The following is a 24,966-nucleotide window of genomic DNA, read 5'->3' as shown; positions in this document are numbered from 1 at the left end:
TTGATCTCCTGACCTCGTGATCCACCCGCCTCAGCCTCCCAAAGTGCTGGGATTACAGGCGTGAGCCACCGCGCCCGGCCTGGGGATCATGTTTTAAAGCTGTCTCTGGATGAATGAGTATCTTTACTGTTTCAAGACCCAGTCCTTACAGTTGACAGCCAGGGTGGTTCTCCACCAATTCCTGGCTCAGGGCTTTGCTGGAATTGCCAGCATTACCATTAGAAATCATTTGGGGCTGGGCGTGGTGGTTCACGCCTGTAATCTCAGCACTTTGGGAGGCTGCGGTGGGCAGATCACCTGAGGTTGGGAGTTTGAGACCAGCCTGACCAACATGGAGAAACCCTGTCTTCACTAATAATACAAAAATTAGCCGGGCGTGGTGGTGCATGCCTGTAATCCCAGCTATGCGGGAGGCAGAGGCAGAAGAATCGCTGGAACCTGGGAGGCGGAGGTTGCAGTGAGCTGAGATCATGCCATTGCACTCCAGCCTGGGCAACAAGAGCGAAAATCAGTGTCCAGAAAAAAAAAATTGGGGGCAGAATTCCTACTCTGCTCATCAGACCCAAAACAGATGGTTCCCTTTGTACTCCCACATGCATACCATGGCACCTCCCCAACAGCTGCTGCTTTCCGTTGCCACACAACTCCCTTCCTCTCTCCCTCCCAAAAAGACGTAGTTCTTTGGGTCTTTTTAAAAATTATTATTACGTATTTTTTCGAGATGGGGTCTTGTTCTGTCACCCAGGCTGGAGTGCAGCGGCATGATCTCGGCTCACTGCAACTTCCACCTCCCAGGTTCAAGTGATTCTCCTGCCTCAGCGTCCCAAGTAGCTGGGATTACAGGCACGTGCCACCACGCCTAATTTTTGTATTCTTAGTAGAGACAGGGTTTCACCATGTTGGCCAGGCTGGTCTTGAACTCTTGACCTTGTGATCCTCCTATCTCGGCCTCCCAAAGTGCCGGGATTATAGGCGTTAGCCCCTGCACCTGGTCTCTTTGGGTCTTAAGAAAGGTATAAAGACTTCACTTTTAGTGACTTTGTCTGATGTTGAATGTGTCAAACTCTGAAAACTAATCCATGCTAGAGGTTCTGGAAAAGTTCCAGGCAATATCACTGGAGTATTTATTACTTTGAGGAAATGCCTTTGATAAGGACATGGTTGGTAGCTTCAATACCTCCCTCATTCCCCAGTCATCTGCAAAATCCAGTCAGTTTTGCTCCTGAGTAACTCTGAAATCTGTCCCCTTCTTTGCTAAGATGCAAGCCAGCAGCCCCCACCTGGACCAAAGCGCTGGCCTCTGCACCATCTTTGGGACCCCTGCCTTTTCCTTATTCAGCAGCCAGAAAGGTGTTTGTAAAAATGCAGATTTGATGTCATTTCCCTACTTAAAACTGATCAGTGGCCTCCTATTAACCCTTATAACAAGGACCAGAATCCTTACCATGGTTCACGAGGCCCTTGTGCATTGCTGTCTTCTCAGCACCTAGCACAGTTGTGTAGGAATTTTAAAATGTGTATCTGTGTAACAAATCATTTGATCCCCTCATGCCCACATAAATGCACAGGTCTGTCCCGTAGCCTGGCTTCCTCTGCTGGAGGGACATGCCGCTGTTTTGCAAGGGCTGGGGAAGCAAGCACCAGCCAGGTTCAGAGAGCCAGTTGTCTGCAGCCAGGGTTCATTTTCTTAGTCTGGCCACTGAAACGATTGTTATCAACAGGAACCTGTGGTGAACATCACTTTGCTTCCTTCTCTGGCAGCAGCTACCTCAGAAACCCAGCCAAAGGCTCGTTGGGTCTTGTCCTTAGATCTCATGTGCACACACTTCCCTGTTCAAAACTCTAGGAGCCAGGTACAGGAAACCCAGCCTCTCCTGGGAAGCTGCATCAGTGGCTTTGGCGGGTCATAGTGCAGGCAGAGCACTAATCACCAGGGGCCCACCCTGCAGTACTCACGCAGTTGGCCTCCAGCACTTCCGGCAGGGCTCTTGGAAACAAGATCTGTGGCAACAACTGGGAGTCAGTGCCGAGCTTCTGGCCACACACACCAGTCATCCTCACCCTTCCCCTGTCTTACCAGTCCTTTCAGGACTGGATCTTCAGTCTTAGGCTGCTGTGAACCCCTAGCAGGACAGAGCCCAGACTGTGTGCTCCCTGCAGCACAGTGCCCCTGGGCCAGCTAGGAGCGCAGCTAGAGTGGGTTGCATGAGTCGTGAATTTTGGGTCAACGTATTCCTACTAATAAGCACTGTCGACACCTGAGAGCTATTCCTGAAAGATTTTGTGGTTTAGAGAGGGCCATGATGAGTATGTTTAGAGTACTGATAAAACGTGCTTCGTAAGAAATAAATTCAAATGCCTCCTGCTAATGTTTTTGGAAGCTGCTCCCATCAAGCATCAGCAACTCTAGTGAAGCATGGTCAGCCTGGAGATCTGAAAAATTCAGACAGGTATTTGACGAATGTTTACCTTTTTGTTACTTATAAACCACTGATAAATAATTTAAGACTTTACAAATATTATTACAGTATTTCTGTTAAGATGGGATATACTAGGCTTCAGTAGCCAATACATGTCAAAATCTCAGTGGCTCACCTTAGCAAAGGTTTATTTAATGGCCATGTCAAGATCCAATTTTTTTTTCGAGACAGGGTCTTGTTCTCTTGTCCAGGCTGGAGTGCAGTGGTGTGACCACAGCTCACTGCAGCCTCGACCTCCTGGGCTCAAGCAGTTATCTCACTTTAGCCTCCCAAGTAGCTGGTACGTGTGCCACCACACCCAACTGATTTATTTATTTATTTTTTGGAGAGGCAAGTTTTTGCTATGTTGCCTAGGCTGGTCTTGAACTCCTGAACTCAAGTAATCTTTCTGTCTCAGCCTCCCAAAGTGGTGGGACTATAGGCGTGAACCACCACACCCAGCCTCATGGTCCATCTTGAACTGTGCCGAGGGCGTTGGAGATAAAGGACTGGATGTCCCTGAAGCTTTTATCAGACCTGCTGCTGTCTCATTGCCAGAACCAGTCTCGTGGCTCCAAACTGCAAGAGGAGCTGGGGAGTGGAGGACATACTTCCGTGGATATGGGGTGAGCACTAACAGTATCTGACACATTGATTACCTGTCAGCATTGTGATTAACTACTGCCCACAGAGTGCTTACCGTGGACCAAGCACTTTATTCACATCTTATTAATCCTCACAGAAATCCAAAGAGGTAGGTGCCATTTCACCCCATTTCACACTTGAGGAGATTGATGCTCAGAGCTGTAAAGAAACTGAGGAGGTTACACATGTAGACTGGGTCTAGTTAGTATCCTCACCAGCTGTCTGATTCCAAAGCCCAGCTGGGCTACAGTGTTACTACTTCATTCACGTAGGTTTCCTCAGGCTTTCCATATGTCAGTATTTTGACCTTGTGGCTGTATGCACTTGAGAGCAATGCACCTGCCTTGCTTTAAGCAGATTTGATAAGAATTCTTCCTCCCATCGTTGCCCCGCCAGTGGTGCTAAACTTCACCCACTACGCACTCCTGAGCCTCTGCAGGTGAAATGGTTGAAAACAGCTTCCCAGTGAAAGAATCTGGATTCAGCCACAGCATCGTAGGAATGCCTCATTTCAATCACCTGATAACCACCTGATTACAGTGGGTTTGCAGGACTCCCTTGCAAACCCACTGTGACAGCTGCAGCCTCACAGACTTAACTGCCAAGTGCACAAGCTTCCTCATGCCAAACACTATATGTCTTTGTGGCTTTTACTGTCCCTGGGACCCGGTCAGTGCAAATGATGGCCTTTTACCCTATTGGCAATCACAGGAGACTAACATTTCCTTCAGGAATGTTTCCACTTGAAATGTACATGCAGGATGTTGAGAATGGATTTTAGGGCCTTGATTATTTACCACTTGTAGAAAGCATTTTATTTCACAAGGAACAAGTTGTGTTTCAGCTTATAGAGACCCTGTGGCCAGTGGTACTCAACCTTGGCTGCACCTTAGAATCTTCCGGGAGCTTCTAAAAATCCTGATGCCCACACCACTCCCCAGACCGACCATTCCTTCACAAGCTCTGCGGGCGGGCCCCGGGCATCAGGATTTCGTAGAGCTTCCTCAGTGATTTCAAGCTGCTGCTAACTTAACGCCCTCCACTGTAGACTGATTTTTGCCAGAATCAGCAGGGTGTAGAGAAGCAAGGGAGAAAAAACAGGAACTTTAGGAATTGTTAGCCTGACACTAGAGCCAAACTCTCCTGAGGAATTCAAATTAGTTATTGTCACCTTTGTTTCCCCATAGCAAATACAGCCAACATAAATGTCAATTAATTAATTGAAAAATGTACCCAAAGCTGAGCAATGTCAGGCTGGAGGGCTTTTCAAGTTGAGAGTGCTTTTCAAAGTTGAGAGTGGTGTTTTTGTCTTGGCTTGTTGCTGACTAGCATATATTTTTAAAATCATGATCCTTTAAGATACATGCCAAGAGATAATGTTTTTATTAAATCAAAATGCTGTATAGATATTAATGACTTAGTTGTGCAAAATGTCATTAAAACATAGTTGTCTTTTTGAACAGAACCTTCAACCTTTTTAAGCTCTGAGGGTTAGGTGAGGGAGTTTGTCAAGAAAAAACTATGATGTGGCTGTACAAGGGTTTTAAATTGTGCTCTATGAAAATATATTACAAATGTGTGGTTTTTTGTTTTTTTTTTTCCCCCCTGAGATGGCGTCTTGCTCTGCGCCCAGACTGGAGTGCAGTGGTGCAGCCTTGGCTTACTGCAACCTCTGCCTCCCAGGTTCAAGCAATTCTCCTGCCTCAGCCTCCCGAGTAGCTGGGATTTCAGGCATGCGCCACCACACCCAGCTAATTTTTGTATTTTTAGTAGAGACGGGGTTTTACCACGTTGGCCAGGCTGGTCTGGAACTCCTGACCTTAGGTGATCTGCCCGCCTTGGCCTCCCAAAGTGCTGGGATTACAGGCATGAGCCACCACGCCCGGCCTACAAATGTGTTTTATTTTAATAAACTTGCAAAGGGAGAAGTCTTGCCGCATTAAATAATTTACTTAAAAGCTTGGAAACAATGTTATACATTGATGTGAGGTTTTTTGCTTATTTTAAAAAGGTATTTGTTGCCACCATCCCAGAAATGGGAGGTGGCTGTACCCCTTACTTACCTGGTGGCATCTGAGTTCCACTTGCCGTCTCTTTCTACAAATGACGAGAAAGCACAGCAAGCCTAGCTGGCTCTGCAGCTTTCCATGGGAACTGTGTCTTCCTCCGCCATGTCATCATGCTGTCAGGAGTTAGAAACTTACAAAGAGTGAATAGGGGGTGTGGGCTGAAGTCCTCTGGACATTAGGCCAGGATTTTTCATAGTGACGCGATAAACACTCACTCCTCACGGTGCACTAACTCATAGATGATTTATTGCCGTAAGTAACTAAACAAGAGAAGAGACAGGCTGTGGTTTTGGTCAAGACAATCGGCATTCTCTCTCCAGGGTTCACCAGTTGCATCTACGTAAAGCCTCAATACTTTCTGGACGATATAAACACGCAATAGTCACAGCATACATGGGTAACAACTTGACCAATGTTACACTGATTAAAATAGCACATAACAAGGGTGCCAGCCAGTCCCGACGCCCTGAAATGACAGAAGTAATGTGTGTTCCTATGATGTGCTGAGTACAAAACCTTTAAAAACTTTTTGGCATTAATACTAACACAGAATACTTCCTTGAACATTCTGCAAGAGTAGGTGCAGACACAGAATTACTTCTTCATTTCCAGATTACCAGTATCTATAGGACTATTTAGAGAAAAGCTGGGAGGCAGAGTACCTCCCCTCCCCGATGTCATTTTATTTGCCAAAGCAGAAGAGTCTAAGGGGTTTAGGTGGAGGAGGGCAGCTGACAGGGCTCCTGGAGGAGTTAAGTCACCAAGTCGCTGCAGCGGATGGACACTGCCCCACAAGGTGTGGGATGATCAGCAGCCTTGGTTTGTGGCCCAAGGTGTCCATGGATTTGACCCGAATGCTCCCTGGAGGCCCTGTGGTGGGACAGGCACTGGATGGTCCAGACCCTCTGGCTGGAGGAGTGGTGGAGCCAGGACTGGGCCTCCAGCCATGAGGGCTAGAAGAAATAACCTGACCTCTTGCATTCTAACACTGGGTCACTAATGACACCTTTCCAGTGGATGTGCAAAAACCAACACTGTCAGGAACTTGGCCCTGGGAGGGCTCAGGTGAGCTCACAAGGAGAGGTCAAGCCAAGCCAAAGGGTAGCTAACACACAACACCAGGGAAACCAGCCCCCACACCAGCTGTTGGTAAGATGCCTTGGGTTTGGCAACTCACCTAGTTTTAACACAAATTGCCCGAGACTCAGTTTTCTTGAACCGTACCAAGCTCTCTGATTTCCTCAGCATCCCCATTCCTGGCATCCTCTCCAGGATTGGAGTGCCCAGTGCAAATCCCCACTGGGACCCTGCTGTGGCTGGCAGGACCATTCTGCATAGCCTCGCCCTCCACACCCACCCCACACAGCTGGCCACCAGGGGACAGCTGTTCTCCCTTGTCCTCTTGGTCAGGGCCCTTCATCTCCTCGGAGACTCCACCCTCCTGCTGCTGTCCTGAAACACAGTTTCCCATGTCTCCAGCTTTGGAAGACTGGTCTTCTAAATTCTTCTCATTTTCTTCTGCTTGTCGTTTGTCTCTGGCACTGAGTTTACCTTTCGATTTCCTCATCTGCCTGTTGTGCATTTCTTCTCTGGAGAATCGCCACTGAAACTAGAAATCAGAGCGAATGGGGATAAATAACAAGCCTCCGGGAACCCAGAGCTTCCCCCGAAGCCTTGTTTGCATTCATACCCACACCATGTCTGAGTGAGACATAAAATTCCCAGCATCCTCCAGCCAAGCAGTACAGGCACCAAACTTGAATGGCACCCAATCACATCACACCCACCCCAAGAGCCTGCACCATGCCTTCCAGGATGTGTACTTTAGATGTAGATTTCAGGTTCTATGGGGGCAGAGGAATATTTCTTTTGACCGGCTCTATACCAAAGGCCCACATAGGAAAGGGCTCCTGAAGTCCTAATCATTTGGAGGGCCAGGATGGAGAGGAGATGTGAGGCCTGCCCCCAATAAGAGCCAGAGCTGCAGCCACTCATTTCCATTCTGAGCAGGCTGAGGATTACCAGCCATGGGGCTGGCATTCTCTCGCCAGGTCACCTGAGTAAGGCAGGGCCCAGAACATGGGGCGGACACTGTGCTGTACAGCTCAGATCCCCCTACAGGACTGGCGGGCCCACTCCCCAGCTAGGCCGATATCCCTTTGCTGACCACCACCTCACAGAAGGTCACACCAGGGCAGCCTACAACCAGTGACCGCCCCAGGTGGGATACAACAACCCATTTCCTGATCCCAATTTGGGACAACGCAAACGCCATCACAGCCCAAATTCTCCCTCTGCCCGCTCCTGTACCGACAAGTGTTCCTAAAGTAACTCCCTCTAAAAACTTCTTCCCCCCAAATCTCAGAGGCCACTTCCCAGGGGGCCCAGCCTGCAACCAAGCGTTTCCTGGTGTGACAGGGAAGTCAGGGGCTCAGAGTCCCAAGGTCACCCTGCCAGTAATAGAGTTGGGCAACAAGCAGGGTCTCACCAGATCTCTGGAGCAAGACCACCCGAGAGAGAGCCCCAGCTCCGCCGCTGACTGGCCAAGTTTCTCAATCTGAATTTCTCATCTCGGTGGCCCAGAGTGCACACAAGGTTTTAGTTTTCACTTCCCACCATGGCCACTGCCTTGTGCTTCAGCTGCATCGTGTTGGTTTCACCAAATAGGCACTTAAATCTTGGATATTACATAATTGAAAGAAAAAGGGAGCTCTCTGTTCCTATGATTTCTTGCTGGGCTCGAGAAGGGAGCCCAGGAATGCAGTTGCACCATCAGTGGGAAATGATTTCTTAAGGCTTTACCATGTTGTAAATCATTCTGAGCGCTTTGCTAGGAAAAACCAAAAATGTGCTATGTAAATGTTTAAAAATCTGCCATGTTCGTAGTTTTCCACAGTAGAGATCTATTTCCTCAGATAAAACATTTGCCTAGACACAGAATTCTGAGATTTAATACATTTTAGGATTCTTGGATTTAGCACCTTTTAGATAAGAATGGTAATGGAATGTTCCATTAAAGTAGAGAAACATGAGTGAAATACATGTTGAGGTTAGGATTTAACATTTATCTGGTCCTTTCCCACCCCGTACCCTGCAGAATCCCCAAATGAGTTCCCTTACAATGTTGGATGGGTTTCTCCTTTGACCTCTTTTGAAATGTCTCATGCTATAGCTGCAGACTTCCCCTAGGAGATGGGTGGAGCTTCTTCCACCGAAACTGTGAGGATCCCAATAATGGAATCGCTCTGTAGGGTAAGCGGTGTCTCGGACCCACCTCCTCCTTCATCCAAGCCTGCCAGGCAGGCATCTCAAGGCTCCAAACCCACCAGAGGCGGCCACTGATTTTAGCCCTCAGCATGACCATGGCTGCCTCCACCAAGCCTCCATAGTTTCCGGGCACGTGTTATGGTTCATAACTGCTGCCCTGTGCTAGGCAGCTGCTGTTGCTAATCCAGCCCAAATGTAAGAGTCTCTCCTTTTTTTTTTTTTTTTTTTTTTTTTTTAATGGATGTTCCAGAACAGTCAGAGCCTCTTCACATTTTATATCATTTTACATGTCTTTAGAAAAAGACCAGTGAAGCCTACCTGTGTAATACAGTACTCCGAGAGGCAGTCGGCTCTCAGGGAAGTCAGAGGAAGTTTTACTGTTGCCAAAAAAGTGGTGATTGTTTTGGCTAAGTGCCAAAATGTCAAAGCATTATAGTATAGGTTCAAATCCTAGTGCTGGCACTTGTTAGCTCTCAGCCCTTAGGCAGGTTATGAATCAGAGTTTCAAGTTACTGATCTCTAAAATGGTTGTCTCCGCCTCCAGGGCTGCGGTGCACACCTCCAGGGCCCCATTCATATTGTATTTCATGTGAGTAGCGCCCTCTGCTGTTGTGCCGTGTACTGCTGAGGACAGTTCCACCACCTGCTCGACCTTCCATGTAATAGGAGCCCAGATACTCTCTCAGGGGCTGCTCTTGCTAAATAAACAACAGAGCTTCCATAGTTTCCTCTGGATGCCTGGCCACATCCAGTTTCCTGTAGAAGATCACATCTTGTTGATCTCCTGGTATAATACAAAACGAGAACACAAACGGTAGAAAACAAACAGCAAAAACTGTTTCAGATCCCAACAATTCAAAAAGGACACGTCTCAGAAAGCAAGAGGAGGCCTGGAGTGTGCCAGATTTCAGTTGAGCCTCTGAGGTGAGGTCTAACATCCACACCACTTAAAGGCAGGCAGTCCAGCCTGGGGAATGGACTCCATGTTTTGAGCAGGACTGGGGGAGTCTCTGAGCTTAACCAGCAAGCCGCAGATAAAACAGGCTGCACCGAGTTGGCCTTCCCAAGCCAGAGCATCTGTGGCAGTTGGGTGTGTCACCAAATCCAATTAGCTGCCCAATTCAGAAATAACTGTGTAAAAGAAAAAAAGAAACGCTTCACTTTACAGCAGTGTGTGTCCAGAGTTCCATGTCAGCAGGAGCCAGTGGATTTAATTTGCATATTTTATAAACTGCCCATTATGTGTCCACTTCAAGTAGTTGAGCTGGAAGGAAGTCTTCCCCTGAATTGTAGAAAGCACCTACTCCCTTTGAAGGAGTTTAATATTTGCCTTGAAAATCACACACACGTACACAGAGGTTTCTTTCCAGTGCTGAAAAGTCTTGATTAGAAAATTCTGTCCATGTTGCTGATTGAAAGAGGACTAAATATGCCACATCCTTGGCGTGCCAGTCTTGCAATTTCTTAAGTTGTAATGCTGGACATACTACGTATGTCCTCGCTCAGAAGTTGATTACTCATTCATTGATTCAACAAGTATCTGTTGAGCACCAATTAAAAGGTCTCAACAGGAAAAAGGGCTTTGCTCTTGTGGAGATTATGTCTGACTCTGTCTGGAAAGGATAAAATAATGATCACAAATAACTAAAAGCCCAGAGGAGAGCTCTGAAGGAGAAGAACGTGGTTCTTTTCCAGTGTAGTACAAAGGAGTCTGGTTTGGTATAAAAGGAGACAGCACTGTCCTGAGAAAAGGATGCTCAAGTAGAGCTAGAAAGAAGGAGAGTGTCCTTGGTAGAGGGGACATAGAAGAGCTGGAGGCCACAGAGAATGGGAGGCTGGCAGAGGAGGTAAGAGGGGCCAGATCCCTTGGGGCCTTGAGGGCCACAGTACTGATTTCCATCTTTGTCTTCAGAGGCATACAAAACTAGAACTCCTTTGAGCAGTGGGATGACAGGATTCAAGTTGCCTTTTTAAAAGATCACTTGGGCTCTGAATAGAGAACCTATTTGAAGGGGAGATCTGTTATTAGGAGACTGCAATAGCTGAGGCGAGTGATGGTAGAGAAAAGTGGAGGGATTCCAGAGCCTCTGGGACCTAACACAGATGGGTCTTAAGGATAGATTGAATATAGGGGGAGGAGAGGGGAGGGTCAGCAGGGACAGCCCCTAAGGGGTGATGCCGTTCCTCTAGAGAGGGTGGCGGTGGGCCAGGTATGGGGAGGGGGAGAGTCATAGGTTTGCTCGAGCCACACCATGGATGGAGCTGGAGTCTTGGGGCACAGTGAGGGCTGAAAATGCAGGCGGAATGGTCACTGGCACAGAGGTGGTAAAAGAGATTTTCTAAGGAAGAGGCAAGAGTGAAGGGAGAAATGGGGCTGGGTCTGAACCCTGAGGAACTTAGTGGGAAACCAGGAGAATGAGGTGGGAAAGAACCAAGAGAAAGCTGCTTCAGGGAGTGGGGGTGGTCCCAGCATCAGGGCTGCAAGAGCTCAGGCATCATGAGAACTAGATGGAGTGACTCGGTCACCAGGGGACACAGGCCTGTGGGAGCAGGACGCTGACCCGTGTCAGCTGAGGAGTGAGGAGGGGACACCCAGTGCAGAAGATTCTTCCAAGGAGTCTGGCTGTGAAGCCCCCTCTCTGGAGGACTCCCATCTGTGAGGTGACCCAGAGGGTCTCGTGTAGAACAAGTGCTCCACACCAGTCACCTACAGTCTTGGAATGAGGCAGGAAATCATTAGGTACATGGAAAGAGAAAGCAGTCCACCCAGATGAGTACAGCTGCTTGGGATGAGAAGTTTTTACTGACTGCAAGAACAGTGAGAGTCCCATCCTCTCTGAATTTTCCCTGAGGAAAGTCAGTTCTATCTTATTACAACAGCTTTTATAAATCTACCTCTAAAATCTCCCTGCCTACTCAAGTTTCCACTGATTTGTCCCCCTGCATGCGATGCCATGACCTTCACACCACCATCCAACCACGTGTCTTTCCTTCAGAATCTGTGTGCCCCACCATCAGGAAGCTGTTAGGCAAAGGTGGCACCATCTCCCCTCTGTAAGGCTGCCGCGGGTGTCTGTCAGCATCTGACAGGGGCCCTCATGTGCACTGCGTGTTGAATGTCACACTTGCTGAATGCATGCAGTCCCTGTGAGCCTGTGACTGAGCTGAAACTGACAGCGCTCTGCAGCCGATCCATCTTCCAGCTGGTGGCTGCCTGCTCCTGGTGGTTGATGGTGGGCTGGCAGTTGCCTTCTGGTCCACTGTGCCATCACCTGTCACATTACACCTTCAGAGCCTGGATAAAGACCTTCCTCCACACTCCAGCCCATCTGGCTTCAAGTCACCATTGCCTTGGCACTCCTTCCACAAGTGGGCTCCCCCTGGAGTTGTTGGCTGGTGAGGGGCTGCTCCAATCTGTTCATTTGCTTGATGCTCCTTCCCAGGGCTCTGTGTCCAAAGACACGAGGAACCAAGCGTGAGGAACGCAGGGGTGATGCCAAGAGTGAGGAGCCGAGCAGGTCAGGCAGGCCCTGCCGAGAATGTGGCCTCAGCCGTCAAAGGTACAGTGAGCTGAATCCAGGTGATGCCTGACTCAGGCTTTGGTGGGTCCACTCGACTCACTGGTCTCTTCCCCAGCAACTGGTGAAAACGTCCTCAGGAAAAGCACCACAGACTGCTCAGGGCGGGGTGGGAAGCATCAGAATCATCTGGCACAAGGGTTGCCGACACTTGCACCTCGTACAACCCTTGTGCTCACCTTCAGGAATCACAGAGAAGACTCTGAGAAGGCCAGTCTCTGCGACTGTGTTTCTAGGGTAGTTCAGAGTCCAGAGAGGGGGGAAAAGGGCCCTGGGCATCTCTGAGGACAGCCTGGCCTGAGGACTTGCTGCCACAGGCTACGGCTAGCATCACCAGCTGTCACACGGAGGCCTTTGGGTCTAGGCCTGTCATGAAGAGATTCTGGCAGGGTCTCTCTGCCCAGGTCACCACACTTTTAATGTCCTAAGGAATCTAACAGGGCAGGCCAGAGCTCCAACTAGCTGGTAGTGAGATTAAGACACAGAGAAGCTGGCCATGAACTCAAGCCATCCCCACCCTGTGGTCAGGCTGCAACTGACTTCGTGCCCTTCTTTTCATCCTAGTGGGAGTATCTGGCAGGCTGGAGCCTCCAGAAGAGCCTCTCTCCTCCATCCTTCTGGCCTGCCCAGCAGGACAGTGGCAGACGAGGCACTCCAGCCCCCTTGGCTGTCCCGTGTTAGCAGCCTGAGATGTGATTCAGGTTACCAGGGGCTCAGGTGTTCCTTGGGCTCTGCAAGCCCTTGGAAGCTAGAGCAGGCTACCCCCTCAAATGCTGCAGAAAATCCACTGAAAATGAAGCCCTGCTGAGGAAAACGTAGGAAGGCCATCAGAGTCTCTTACCTTCGATTCCTTCTTCTTGATTTTCTGAGGTAGACACGGTCTCTGAAGAAAGACAATTTGCTTGGTGGATACACTCCCCTCACTGTAACACACGGAGCTGAGAATGAGCCACTTTATGCCTTAGAGGGACCCAAAACCTGACGCAGCTGTTGCCATCCCTAATTTCATCAAAGCAGACCACCCACGGGATTATGACAAGTCAAGAGGCGCCTGCTCTACTCTCCCGTGCCCAGGCCATCCAGCCTTGCTTCCAAGGGGCTACCTCGGATGCCCAACAAAAGCTTTTTGGGTATCCCTACAAAGTGAGCTTCCTAGCTGGACATGCCCATTCCCTTAATGGGAAGTAACAGCATCTTGGCCAAATGAGGACACACTGGCTGCTTCAGTGGATCTCAAAGGGGCAGGAGCCTCTTCCACATCTGTCTGTGGTAATGATGGGCAGGTAGATAAGGACCTGGGTGATGAGCTCAGCCCTCCAGCTGCTACAGGACCGTGGGCAGAGGTCATGGCTGCACCCAGGGTCTCAGCCATGCATGACTCCTGCAGGCACAGCAAAGACTGTGCAGCACCAGGCAGGCCCTGCAAGGCAGTGCCTGTTAACCAACTCTGGCTCACATGAACAGAACAGGCGAGGGAGGGGCAGCTCGTATCTTACAATACAGTGAATACTCTCTTCCCAGGAAGGCAGGACCCCGGAGCTGCCTTTAAAGATGATAGAAATATTGTAAAGAAGATCACCATGTTTTTTTTCCCCTGCTTCCACCCTTCTGATGATTTTGTATTTTATTTTTAATTTACAAATAATAATTGTATATTTATGGGGTAGAGTGTGATGTTCTGATATATGTTTACAATGTAGACTGATTAAATTAGGCTACTAAACAAATCCATCACCTCATATACTTAGCATTTTTTGTGATGAAAACATTTAAAAGCTACTCTTTTAGGAATTGTAAAATATACAAGGCATTATTGTTTGTAATAGTCACCATTCTGTGCAATAGATGACCAAGGCTTATTCCTCCTAAGTGAAACTTTGTACCCTTTGATCAACATCTCTCCTTTGCCCATCTGCCCCACTCCCTAGCCTCTGGTAAACACCATTCTACTCTCTACTTCTATGAGTTCAACCTTTTTAGATTCCACATATGAGAGAGAGTATAAGGTATGTCATTCTGTGCCTGGCTTATTTCACTTAGCGTAATGTCTTCCAGGCTCATCCTTGTCACAAATAACAGAATGTCCCCGACCCCCCCTTTTAAGGCTGAATAGTATTCCATTGTGTGTGTGTGTGTGTGTGTATATATCACTTTTTTTTTTATCCATCCGTCTGATGAAGGACACCTAAGCTGCTTCCATTTCTTAGCTGTTGTGAATATTGCTGCAAAGATCATGAAAATGCAGACACCTCTTCTGCATACTGATTTCAGTTCCTTTGGATATATACCTAGAAGTGGGATTATTGGATCATGTGCTAAGTCTATCTTTAGTTTTCTGAGAAACCTCTGTACTATTTTCCATAATGGCTATATTAATTTACAGTCCCACCAAGAGTGTACAAGGGTTCTCTTTTCTCTATACCCTTGCCAACACTTATCTTTTGTCTTTTTGATAATAGCCATCCCAATCAGTGTGAGGCTATATATCATTGTGGTTTTAATTTGCAATTCTTAAATCTCTGTTTTGTAAGTAAGTGTCTTTACATGTTACTGCATTCAGCTACAAAGTCTCTAAGAAAAAGGAGGGAGAGAACTAATATTTGCTCTGCACCTATTTTGTGTAGCGGCTGGGCTGGGTGATTTCACACATAATGGCTCATTTAAGCTTCACCTCAATGCTCCACAGAATCCGACTACCACTTTTATAGAAGGAAACAAAAGCTCAGCTCAAGAGCAGGCTGGAGATCACACAGTGAGGATTCAAACACAGATCTGCCCAGTTCCATGCACTCTCCATTCCACCGTAAGTGGTCATTTAAGGAACAGGGAGTTGGAGGATTAGGAAGGATTATTTAGCAGGTGTGAAGGTCTGAGACAGACAGACCTGTCTGTAGTCCCTGGGCTTAGATGGCTCAGAACCAGCTGGGCCTTCACATTCAAATACATTCTCATTATGAGTCTTGTCCTCTGGAAACTGACCAGGAAACTAACTCAGAGAAGCTACCGTCACTTGACCAACATGACACGGTAAGTGGCAGACTGAGGACTTGGGTTCAAGTCTTCAGGCCCCAAATCCAGGGTTCTTTCTACACCACTGCATTGCCCTATGCCTGTTGAAGTCTTGGCTGAGAAAGAACATGGTGGTTTCCAGTGGCCAAGGGGCTTGAAAGTGGCCACAGACTGGCTCCCCATGGTGCACTGACCCACTATGACCTAACGTGGAATCTGAGGATCCTAGTGAGCCAAAGGAGGGACTAGGAAAGACATCAGTTATCACCAGGATTCTGCACTCTCAATCACCCTGGTTGCCAGCCTTGCCCCATGCTGTCCATCACTCTGCAGTGGTGAATATGCAGTAGGGCTTGGGAAAGGTGGAGCTCTGGGAGCCACAGTGGGGGGGCATCCCTACTGGTCAGCAGAGAGGCGGCCTGCTCCAGGAAAAGTGCCTGACTCTGCAGACTGGGGTTCTAGGCCCAGTTTCTGCCACTTACTGGCGGGTAGCCTTAAGTATGTGACCAAGCCTCCCCTAGCCTCAGTTTCCTCATCTGAAAAATGGGAATCATATCCATGCTTACAGCCCCACAGGGCAGGACTGATTTGGATAGTAAGCCCAACATATAGATGGAGGGCCTTTTATGGTTGCTGTGACTGGGCTCAAGGGAGCGTAAGCAGATCTGAGAGTGGACAAATGAGCATGAACCTGAAATTGTAAGGAATGCCACACCAAGGCCTGAAAGGCAGGTCTTCACAGTCCCTCTGTGGGGCTGGTGACCAGTGCCCTCAACCTCCCTGGCCACACTTCCCTCAGCTGCAAAATGGGTGTAATAATAATACAATTCTACCCCACAGGATTTTTCTTTTCTTTTTGAGGACTGAAATATTTATATATAAAGTGCCTACCTAGCCTAGCACAAGGCACATAGTAGGTGCTGAATTTCTTTTGCATTGGAGGCTCTGAACCCCCTCCGTCTGAGCAGCTCATCTTTGACATGCTGGGCAGTAATGACTCACAGGGCCCCCTATGTGGGAAGAGGGGTGCAGGGGAGTTTTCTGGGTGACGGTGGTTAAGAATGCGAAATTCTGGCTCTGCTGCTTCCCAGTGGGAGAGTTTACATAACGACCAGCCTCTTGCACAGGATTAAATAATTTATAGACATGGGGTGCTCATGAGGAACAGTGACTAGCACAGAGGAGGTGTTCAATAGAATCCTAATGATTACTGTTACTGTTACCTGGTAGTCTTGACGACGGGAGTTGGTAGCACACAAGTGAGCTGCCAGCCATAGGCCGCCAGCGAGTTCAGCAGGGGCACGTAGTCTGTCTGCACTTCGACACCCTGGGGGAACAAGGCCAGCATTAGGGCTGCTGCTGCCACAAGCCAACTCCCAAGCAGTGCGAGGGGACTATTCCATCTGCTGATCCAGCAACGCAGAAAAGAAGTGGCGGTGCCCGGCCGCTCAGAGGCTCCTGCTCCGATGCTTGCTGAAGATTTAAGTTTGGAGTCAAACTGCCAACATGGGATTTCTTTCTGGGCCCCATTTCAGTCTGTGATGTCAGCAAGGAATTAGAGCCAAAAGATTAATCCATTAATTTTGTTTGATTCTCATCTGGACAAATAGCCTCCTGTGAGTTTCACTGACGGAGCATAATTGTTGTGCCCCTGAGCGGTATCCAGGCCATGTAACTACACGTGCTGCTCTGGATGAGTTCAGAGTGTGTTGTGAGGAGTTCACTTACATTTGACAAATGATCAAGTCGTTTGTGTCCAGCCACAGTAGCAACACACACATGCACATCCACATGTGTGTGCACACGCAGCAGCCGCTTGGCCTGTGTTATGTGCCCCGCCTTGCAGGGATAAATGAATGCTGCCATGTTTTATTTCAAATTAGGATCTGGGGGAACTAACATTTGTCTTTCAATTACAAAACTCAGCCCCCTGCTGGCACAGGGAGAGAGCCCTGATGTGAGGCCCCAGCACTGGCTTCCACCTCTGTAGGCATTCTCACTGCAACAGGCCTCATTTCTTACTCTGGGCTCCTCACTAACACTGAAAGTATAGCCCCCACCCCTGCCCTGTGTGTAACTAGACTCCCCATCCCTCATAGTTTGGCTTCTTGTAGTTGGCTTCCGAAAATATCAATCATGTATCCAGATTCCTTCCACCCTGTATGCCCACAAAGTTCATTTATCAGGTACTCTAGAGCCATGGTGGGTGCAAAGGCACGGCCCTGGCCCCTGGAGTTCACAGGCTAGCAGAGGCAACAGCACAAATATGTCAGCAACTGAAAACCTAAGGGCTCTCTGGCAGGGCCATGAGACTTTGAATGCCAGCAGAGGTGGGAGAGATCCCAGCCACAGTCCCAGCAGGCTTCCTGGGGCAAAAATTAGAAGGCAAAGCCAGGCCTAGAGTGCCAAGGTCTGTGGTCGGCTTAACTCAGAGGCAGCGCACACGACCGTGGTCTGGAGTGCTCCACCCAGAAGGTGGCCATGTGTGGTGAGTGGCTATCCTGCTGGCGGCCCTTTGGGAACAAAACCAGCTCATCTAGATACCCTGGGTGAGTGGGATGGAAGGGAGACGACAAACAACCTACCTACCCTGCCTCTTCAAATGGCTTTTAAAGCTTCTATAACTGGACACCAGTTCCAGAGTGGCTACCAAGTCACCTGAACCCTTGGCGACTAACTTATCCCTCAGCAGCCTCAGTTTCCTCAGCTGTATAAAATGGGTACTGGCCTATGTCAGTGGTTCCCAAAGCATGGGCCCCGAGCCAGCAGCATCAGTATCACCTGGGAACTTGTTAGAAGCCCAGATTTTCAGGACCCCATCCCAGACCTGATGAATCAGGAACTCTGGGAGTAGGGCCCCAGAATCTGTGTTTTAAAAAACCCTTCCCAGTAGTCCTGATACTGCTAAGTCGGAGAACAACCGCCTAGGTAATCATGTAGGTCCCTCCTGGCAAAAGAAAAGTCTGTAATTCTGTGGCCAGAATGTATCAGCTGTTGTCTCAAATCTAAGTGTTCCCATCATTCTCCATGTGAGAAAAAAAAATTTTTTTAAAGGATCAGCTCTGTTAGAAATTCTGCTGCACTGCAAGGGAATGGACGGAGCAAGGGGAGAAAAGAAGGAAAGTGCTAAGGTTTGAATGTGTCCCCCAGAAAGTTTCCATGTGTTGAAAACTTAATCCCCAATGCAACGACATTGAATGGTGAGGCCTCATGGGAGTGTTTAGGTCAGAAGGGCTCCACTCTTGTGAATGGGTTAATACCAACTCAGGCAAAGGGCCTGAGGCTACAAGTGCAGTCTCCTGCTCTCTTCCCCCATTCTCTGCCCCTCTGCCATGGGATGACGCAGCAAGAAGGCCCTCACAAGATGCCAGGCCCTCGACCTTGGACTTCCCAGCCTCCAGGACCAGGAGCCAAGAACTGTCTGCCCTTTATAAATTGCCTGATCTCAGGTATCCTGTTATAGTAGCACAAGTGGACTGAGACAGGGCAGAAATGGAGAAGGGGAAAGGGAAAAAGGAAACTTAGTAAAAGAAGGGGGAAAGGAGGAGGGAAGGGAGGAAAGGAGAGAGAGGTATAAGAATAATCTGTTTACAGGAGGGGCCAGGAGAGAATGCCATTCTGGTCCCTTCCCTGAAGCCCCTATCAGGCCAGAGATGGCCCAGCAGTTGTAACCATCCTTTCTGCCTGGCCTCTAGGCACACGCATGCCTCCCTTCCAGATGAGCACAGCCTGTATTCCTCCTGCTGCGTGCCACGCTCATCACTTGCTGAAGGAGCCCTGAGGTTGCTTTATCCTGAGAATCCCTGCCCCCATCCCCATATTCCCAGTTTAAAGAGAGGAGGAAAAACAATTTTAAATCCACACTCTCAAGCTTTGCGAGGTTATGATTACTTGGGCCTATCAAGAATAACCTTCCCACTTTATCAAGCGCTGTGACAACCCCGCCACAATCAGACAGTAGCCATGGCAACCAGGACAAGCTTTGGCGCCTCACAAAGCCCTGAGTGGCAGAATGGAGTCCTTTTATTGGTGGCTGCATCCTGGGCCGGGTTTTCTCTGTGGGCACCCAGAGCTGCGAGACAATGAACAACCCCTGCTGCAGCCCAACCCGCCTGCTTACACAGACTGCAAACCGGCTGCTTCTATTTTGCTCCGTTTTATTTCATTTTGTCACTCTCTTAAAGAAAAAAAACAGCGGGATTTCTCCCAAACATTTTTTTCCCCTCAGGATAGGAGATGTCAGCCAGAGGGTACCGAATCATAAAGACCAAAAGCAAAAGGGAAAACACAACAAAACGTACCCCTGCTTGAGAGAGCTGAAGGTTCAATCTCACGTGTTAATTTCTGGCCATCACATGGTGCGTTGACAAGTAAAATACAAATGGTAGGGGTGAGATGTTGCACTCTGCCAGACTCTCCCACTCCAACTATCTGGGATGGTCTTGGCCTAATTAATGTTAAATGTGATTTTCCGTAAGCATCTATCATAGCCCTTTTGCATATTTATCAATATAGTAAAGAGATGGCATTTCTAAAATACGAGATGAGCCTGTCAGTGAAAGACACTTTTAAGTCCATTAGCTAAGAAAGGTGGTAGGAAACATATCCGGATGGAGGGCTTTCTTTGATCTGCTTTTTTGTGACACTCCAGTGAGGAGAGAAGAAAGCACCAACAGCACTCAAAAGCCAGCCTGCTTATCAAACAAAAAGACATTTCTTTCTCTGAGTAGGAGCAAAAATTTTAATTAACTCTCCACTCTCCTGTGGTGGATACGTAATCTCCGATCACACCTGGAGTGTTAAAAAATGGAGCATATCCTGTGGTTTTTCAACTCGTATAAAAGGAATTCATTTGTATTTATGGCTCTTTTTTCCTTTGTTCCCTATAATTTCTCCAGTGATTGCAAATCAACTAAAGAAATAGACATCCTACACAACCTTTCTTTACCCTCCAAAAATTAGGACAACAGAATGTAGAGTTTACTAAGAAATGCATTTGTCTTTTGATCATTTTAAAGATCCTCCATGCAGGGAAATAATTAGGAATTCATAAATTGGTCCAGTGAGAAAGTTTGTATTCTGAATGTCAGTTTGCTCTTCTTTTCTCCTGTGTTTCTTCTGGGAAGCAATCTGGGAGAAAAGGAGTTTGAAAGAAAATATGTTGCTCTTTATACATGATTATAAATGAAGACAGGAATTTGATTTCCCTTGTCTGAAAGGTGCTTGACACTACGTCTGGGGTGGTCTCCATACCTGAAAACAGTGACTGGGGACAGTTTGCCTCTGTTCCTGACATCCACAGGATTGAGCCCTTGCCTTTCACCAGGTAGGGTGTGTAAGGAAGAGTTCTACAAAAACTACCTCTGCCTCTTTTGTAAAATTGCTACCAAAACACTAATGCCCATAAATTACTGGCAGGGTGTGCTTATACTACTCTTATTTTACTTATCAATTTTAGGTATCCTAATTTTCTACCATGGGAAATAAAGGTTTAGTGCTCCCATATACATTTCTTATTTCCTTTTTCTCTGTGCTTCAAATGGTTTTTTTGTAATTTAAAGTAAATCAAAAGTCAGTGTTTGTGTTATCACAGTTTTGCAAATATTGCTCAATGCTGGGTCAAATTATGCACTATGACCATGCCTTCTTTTTTATATAACCCTCTGTTTTTCCTGGAGTTAATTATTACCTCAATTTTTTTCATCTTCCTGGTTGTACATGAACCCATCACTAATTCATCCCACATGTTGCAATACCTCTATTTAATGCCCATCAATAAATATGCCAAGATCCTAAATACATTAGTTCCATTTTTCCCCACCGGCGACATCATTTCTGAACCCTTGCTCCAATCTGGTCTGGCTGCTTTCCATGCCTGGGTTCTACCTAAATTAGCGTCTATGGCTAGTATGTTCTCTTTTTTTGGTTTCCTTCTCATTTTGCAGGAACACATCCTGTAGTGACTCTCTAGGCAACAATGCCCTAGAAGTCATCTGAATCTGTGCATTTCTAAAAATGCCTTTGTCTTTAACAGTTTAGGTACAGAAGTCTGGGCTGAAATTGATTTATCTGTCAAAATTTTGAAAGTACCTCTGGTAGCTTCTAGATGTCAGCAATGCTATTGAGATAATCTATTCTGATTACTAATACTCTAACTGTAACCTGTTGTGTTGCTTTGAAAGTTTTTAGGATTTTTTTTCTCCTCTAGAAGTTCCAGAATTTCATGATAACGTGCTTTGGTGTGGGTTTTTACCCAAAGGATTGTTCACCTGATGGCCTTGCAATCTGAAGATTCTTGTCCTTCGGTTCTGAAAAGTGTTTTTTCCCCCCTTTTGATAACTCTTCTCCCCTCCATTTTCTGTCTTCTTTTTTTCTGGACCTGGTATTAATCAAAATGTGTGATAGATGTTTTAATTTTATTCCTTCCCCCACAATTTTCTTACTCTTTTCATTTTGCTTTCTGAAAGACTGCCTTCATTTTGTCTTTCAAAATATTATATTTTTAAAATTTTCTGCTGCCCTATTTTTAAGACCCAAAAGCTCTTTCTTATCTTTTGATTGCTTTTTTTTTTTTTTTTTTTAACAGCATCTTGTTTTTGCTTCATGGATGCATTTATTTTATTTCTTTAAGTGGTTTCTTCTGATACCTACATTATCTCTACAGTTCCTAGGTTGCATGTAACAGAGATGGGGAACTAGGGATCCTACCACATCATGTTAGGACTTTAAACCAATGCCCTGGTTTTCAGCTCTGCAGTTCACATCCCCCAACCTCCCATCCCCCAACCTCCCATCACATGATGATTTATGCTTTGAAAACCAGAGCTTTTCTTGGGTTCTGGAAGAGACAAATGGCACCCTTCTTGTCCAGGTTGTAGCTTCCTCCATTTTGCTAAATTAGTTAGATTCCTCTATCTACTTTCTAGCTTCTAAAAATTTGTTGAAATCACTCATCTTCTACTTTATCTTCTTCTAATATTTTTGTTCTTGTGGGCATCGATTTATCTACCTACCTACCTACCTACCTACCTACCTAAAATTGAACCTCATTATTCTTAGTAGCTATATTCTATAAAGTCATTGTGAACAGTGCATTAGTGAATATTGAACCATTGCTCATAAGAGAAATATAGGGTTAGGGTCTTGGAAGCCTCTGGTCGCAACATTTTTGCAAACTGATCAATATGTAACCTTGTTTAATAGATAGTGTTGATTCATGAACACTGAACTTGCAGCCAACAGCACTATAACTCATGCCTGAGCAAACTTTACCTACCACTGGTATTTGCTTTGTAAAGCACATCATAGCATTCCTGCACTTAGGAACACTAGACAACAGTACTTCATTCAACTATGCATAGGGGCTATTTTTAACAGCTAAATCACCAAAAAAAGCACAAAAACATGAAAAATGTGGCCCTATGTCTACCAAAAAAAGGACACTTGCTTTTAGTATGAACATTGAAACCAGGCACAATATCACCTTGTTTGACCTTAGCTAGAAATGTGCACATTAGGCAATTCAAAATTTTTGCTGTTCTGCACATGTTTGCAAATGGCCACAAAATGCCATTTGTATTGATTTTGGGGTTACAATAAATTTTAGTAAGCAGATGAATTTGCAAATACAGAATCCGAGAATATGAGAATTGCCTGTATCTATCTAATTATATCATTCCTTTAGTTTCATTTCACGGAGATTTTTCAGAAAAGAAATAGATGCCTGTGTCCAATCCCCCTCATATAATAAAATGTTATTATTTTAATGTTTAAAGGGAACACTGGAAGGCCTTTCTAAATAACTTAGAATCCAGAAACCAAAAAATAAAAGTGACAAATTTGGTTATATAAAAACTCATATGATATAAAAGACAAATGGCAAAATGGAAAAATGTTTGCAGCTCATATTACAGAGAAAAAAAGGGCTTGTAAAAATTGAAAAAATCCAATAGTCCAAAATTTAAAAGGGCCAAAGATATGAAGAGAGATCACAGAAAATTCAAACATCCATTAAGCGCATGAGAGAAATGCAGAATCTCATGAGAGAAATGCAAATTAAAACTATCCTGAGATACTATTTTTTCACCTATTGAACTGGTAAAAAAACCCACAAGTTAGGCAACCTGCTTTGTTGCCAAGGCTGTCGGGAAGCATGCGTTCTTGTACATTGCTAGTGGAAGGGCTCATTGATTCAGCCCTCCTGGAGAACAATTTGACAGTATCTTTCAAAATTACAAACACATTTACCCTTTGACCCAACAATCTCACTTCTGGGAATTTATCCTACATATTAAAAAATGAGAAATGCACTGAGTTATTCACTGGAGAGCTGTCTGCAGTAGCAGGACACTGGAAACTACTCAAGTGCCCATCAATGCTGGATTTGTATTTAACATTATGTTTCACCCAGACAACAGCTCAGAGAACTGGGCAATGGCTGCTCAGCTGTTGAGCCAGGGCATACAGGATGAGGAGGGACAATGAGAGGGAATGAATTCTATTCTAGACACACTGAGTTTGAGGAACCTATAGAAATGTCCAGGCGGCAGCTAAATGAAACAGCCTGTGGTAGACAGAATAATGGCCCCAACGATGTCTACATCCTAATCCCAGGAGCCTGTGAAAATGTTCCCTTCACATGGTAAAAGGGATGTGGCAGATGTGATTAAGCTAAGGATACTGAGATGGAGAGTTTAGCCAGGATTATCCAGGTGTGCCCAGTGTAATCACAGGGGCGTTTATAAGGACAGGCAGGAAGGCCAGAGTCAGAGGAAGAGAGGTGATGGCAGCAGCAGAGGCTGGACTGATCCAGGGAAGGGGCCACGAGCCAAGGAACATGGGCAGCTTCCAGAAGCTGGCAATGATAGGTAACAGATTCTCTCCTAAAAGTCTCCACAAAGAATGTGGCCCTGTCAACACCTTGATTTTAGCCCCTTAATACTCATTTCAGACTTCTGACTCAACAAATATAAGACCATAAACTTGCGTTGTTTTAAAAGTCACTAAATCTGTGATTTGTTACAGTAGCAACAGGAAACTAATCCATAGCTCAGGGCCAGGAAAGGGCTGAGATGGGGATAAACACTTGGAGGTGTTGCCAGACTCAGGGTGGGTGAAAACTCCTGGAGGGTTGAGGCTGGCTGAGGGCTGGATTTCCTTGTGAGGGGGTGAGCAGAAGGTGAATGAAAATGGGCTGAGTGGGAAGGAATCAGCCCTTGGACAATCCAGCGTGGGAAACAGGCTTAAGAAGGGAGTTTGTACCACATTTTCTTTATCCAGTCCATAATACTATGCAGCCATAAAAAGAAACGAATCATGTCCTTTGTGGGGACATGGATGGAGCTGGAAGCTGTTATCCTCAGCAAACTAACGCAGGAACAGAAAATCAAACACCACATGTTCTCACTTGTAAGTGGGAGAGCTGAACGATGCAGACACATGTGAAAACACATGGACACATGGCGGCGACAACACACACTGGGACCTGTCGGAGGTGCAGGAGGAGGGAGAACACCAGGAAGAACAGCTCATGGATGCTGGGCTTCATACCTAGGTGATGGCCTGATCTGAGCAGCAGCCCACCATGGCACACGGACAAGCCTGCATATCCTGCACTTGCACCCTGGAACTTAAAAGTTGAAGGGGGAAAAAAAAATAGGGAGTTTGATCGCACCATCAAATATCTCAAGAGGGCAAGTCACAAGAAGCCTGTAAACTGTCTCTGGATGGATGGTGAGGTCTCAGGAGGCCACAGGCAGTACTCCGCAGGAGGGAAGTGGCCGATGGCAAGGACAGGTGGCAGCTGCTAGTGCAGAGGAGGCAGAGCATGCTGGTGCGTTCTCAGGGCTGCCTGGCCCCTGCTCGGCACATGCTGGCCACAGTGGCCCTCACGGAGGGGTAGGGGTCCTGCTCTCATACAGCTGTGGAAAGTGGAGATCC

The 24,966-nt window shown here is 46.8% G+C and overlaps 2 protein-coding genes across 4 annotated transcripts in view; one reads left to right on the top strand and one right to left on the bottom strand.

Annotated features, from left to right (window-relative positions):
- The window catches only part of OXNAD1 (oxidoreductase NAD-binding domain containing 1), a 75,317-nt gene that overhangs the window by 48,710 nt on the left and 1,641 nt on the right, over positions 1-24,966 (top strand). The gene's annotated exons all lie outside the window — the stretch shown is intronic.
- Positions 5,392-24,966, bottom strand: part of RFTN1 (raftlin, lipid raft linker 1) — a 203,421-nt gene continuing 183,846 nt past the window's right edge. For both annotated transcript variants that reach the window (XM_011977936.1, XM_011977937.1), the window contains 3 exons: positions 16,251-16,354; positions 12,860-12,941; positions 5,392-6,782 (listed from right to left, as the gene is read on the bottom strand). In XM_011977936.1, the coding sequence (XP_011833326.1) occupies positions 6,378-6,782; positions 12,860-12,941; positions 16,251-16,354 (591 nt within the window). In that variant the 3' untranslated portion in view covers positions 5,392-6,377. The remainder of the gene's footprint in view (positions 6,783-12,859; positions 12,942-16,250; positions 16,355-24,966) is intronic.

This window comes from Mandrillus leucophaeus, unplaced genomic scaffold (assembly GCF_000951045.1).
Source record: "Mandrillus leucophaeus isolate KB7577 unplaced genomic scaffold, Mleu.le_1.0 Scaffold186, whole genome shotgun sequence".
Lineage (NCBI taxonomy): Eukaryota > Metazoa > Chordata > Mammalia > Primates > Cercopithecidae > Mandrillus > Mandrillus leucophaeus.
The sequence above is the reverse complement of the archived record's forward strand: the minus strand, read 5'-3'. Positions and strand labels throughout refer to the sequence as shown.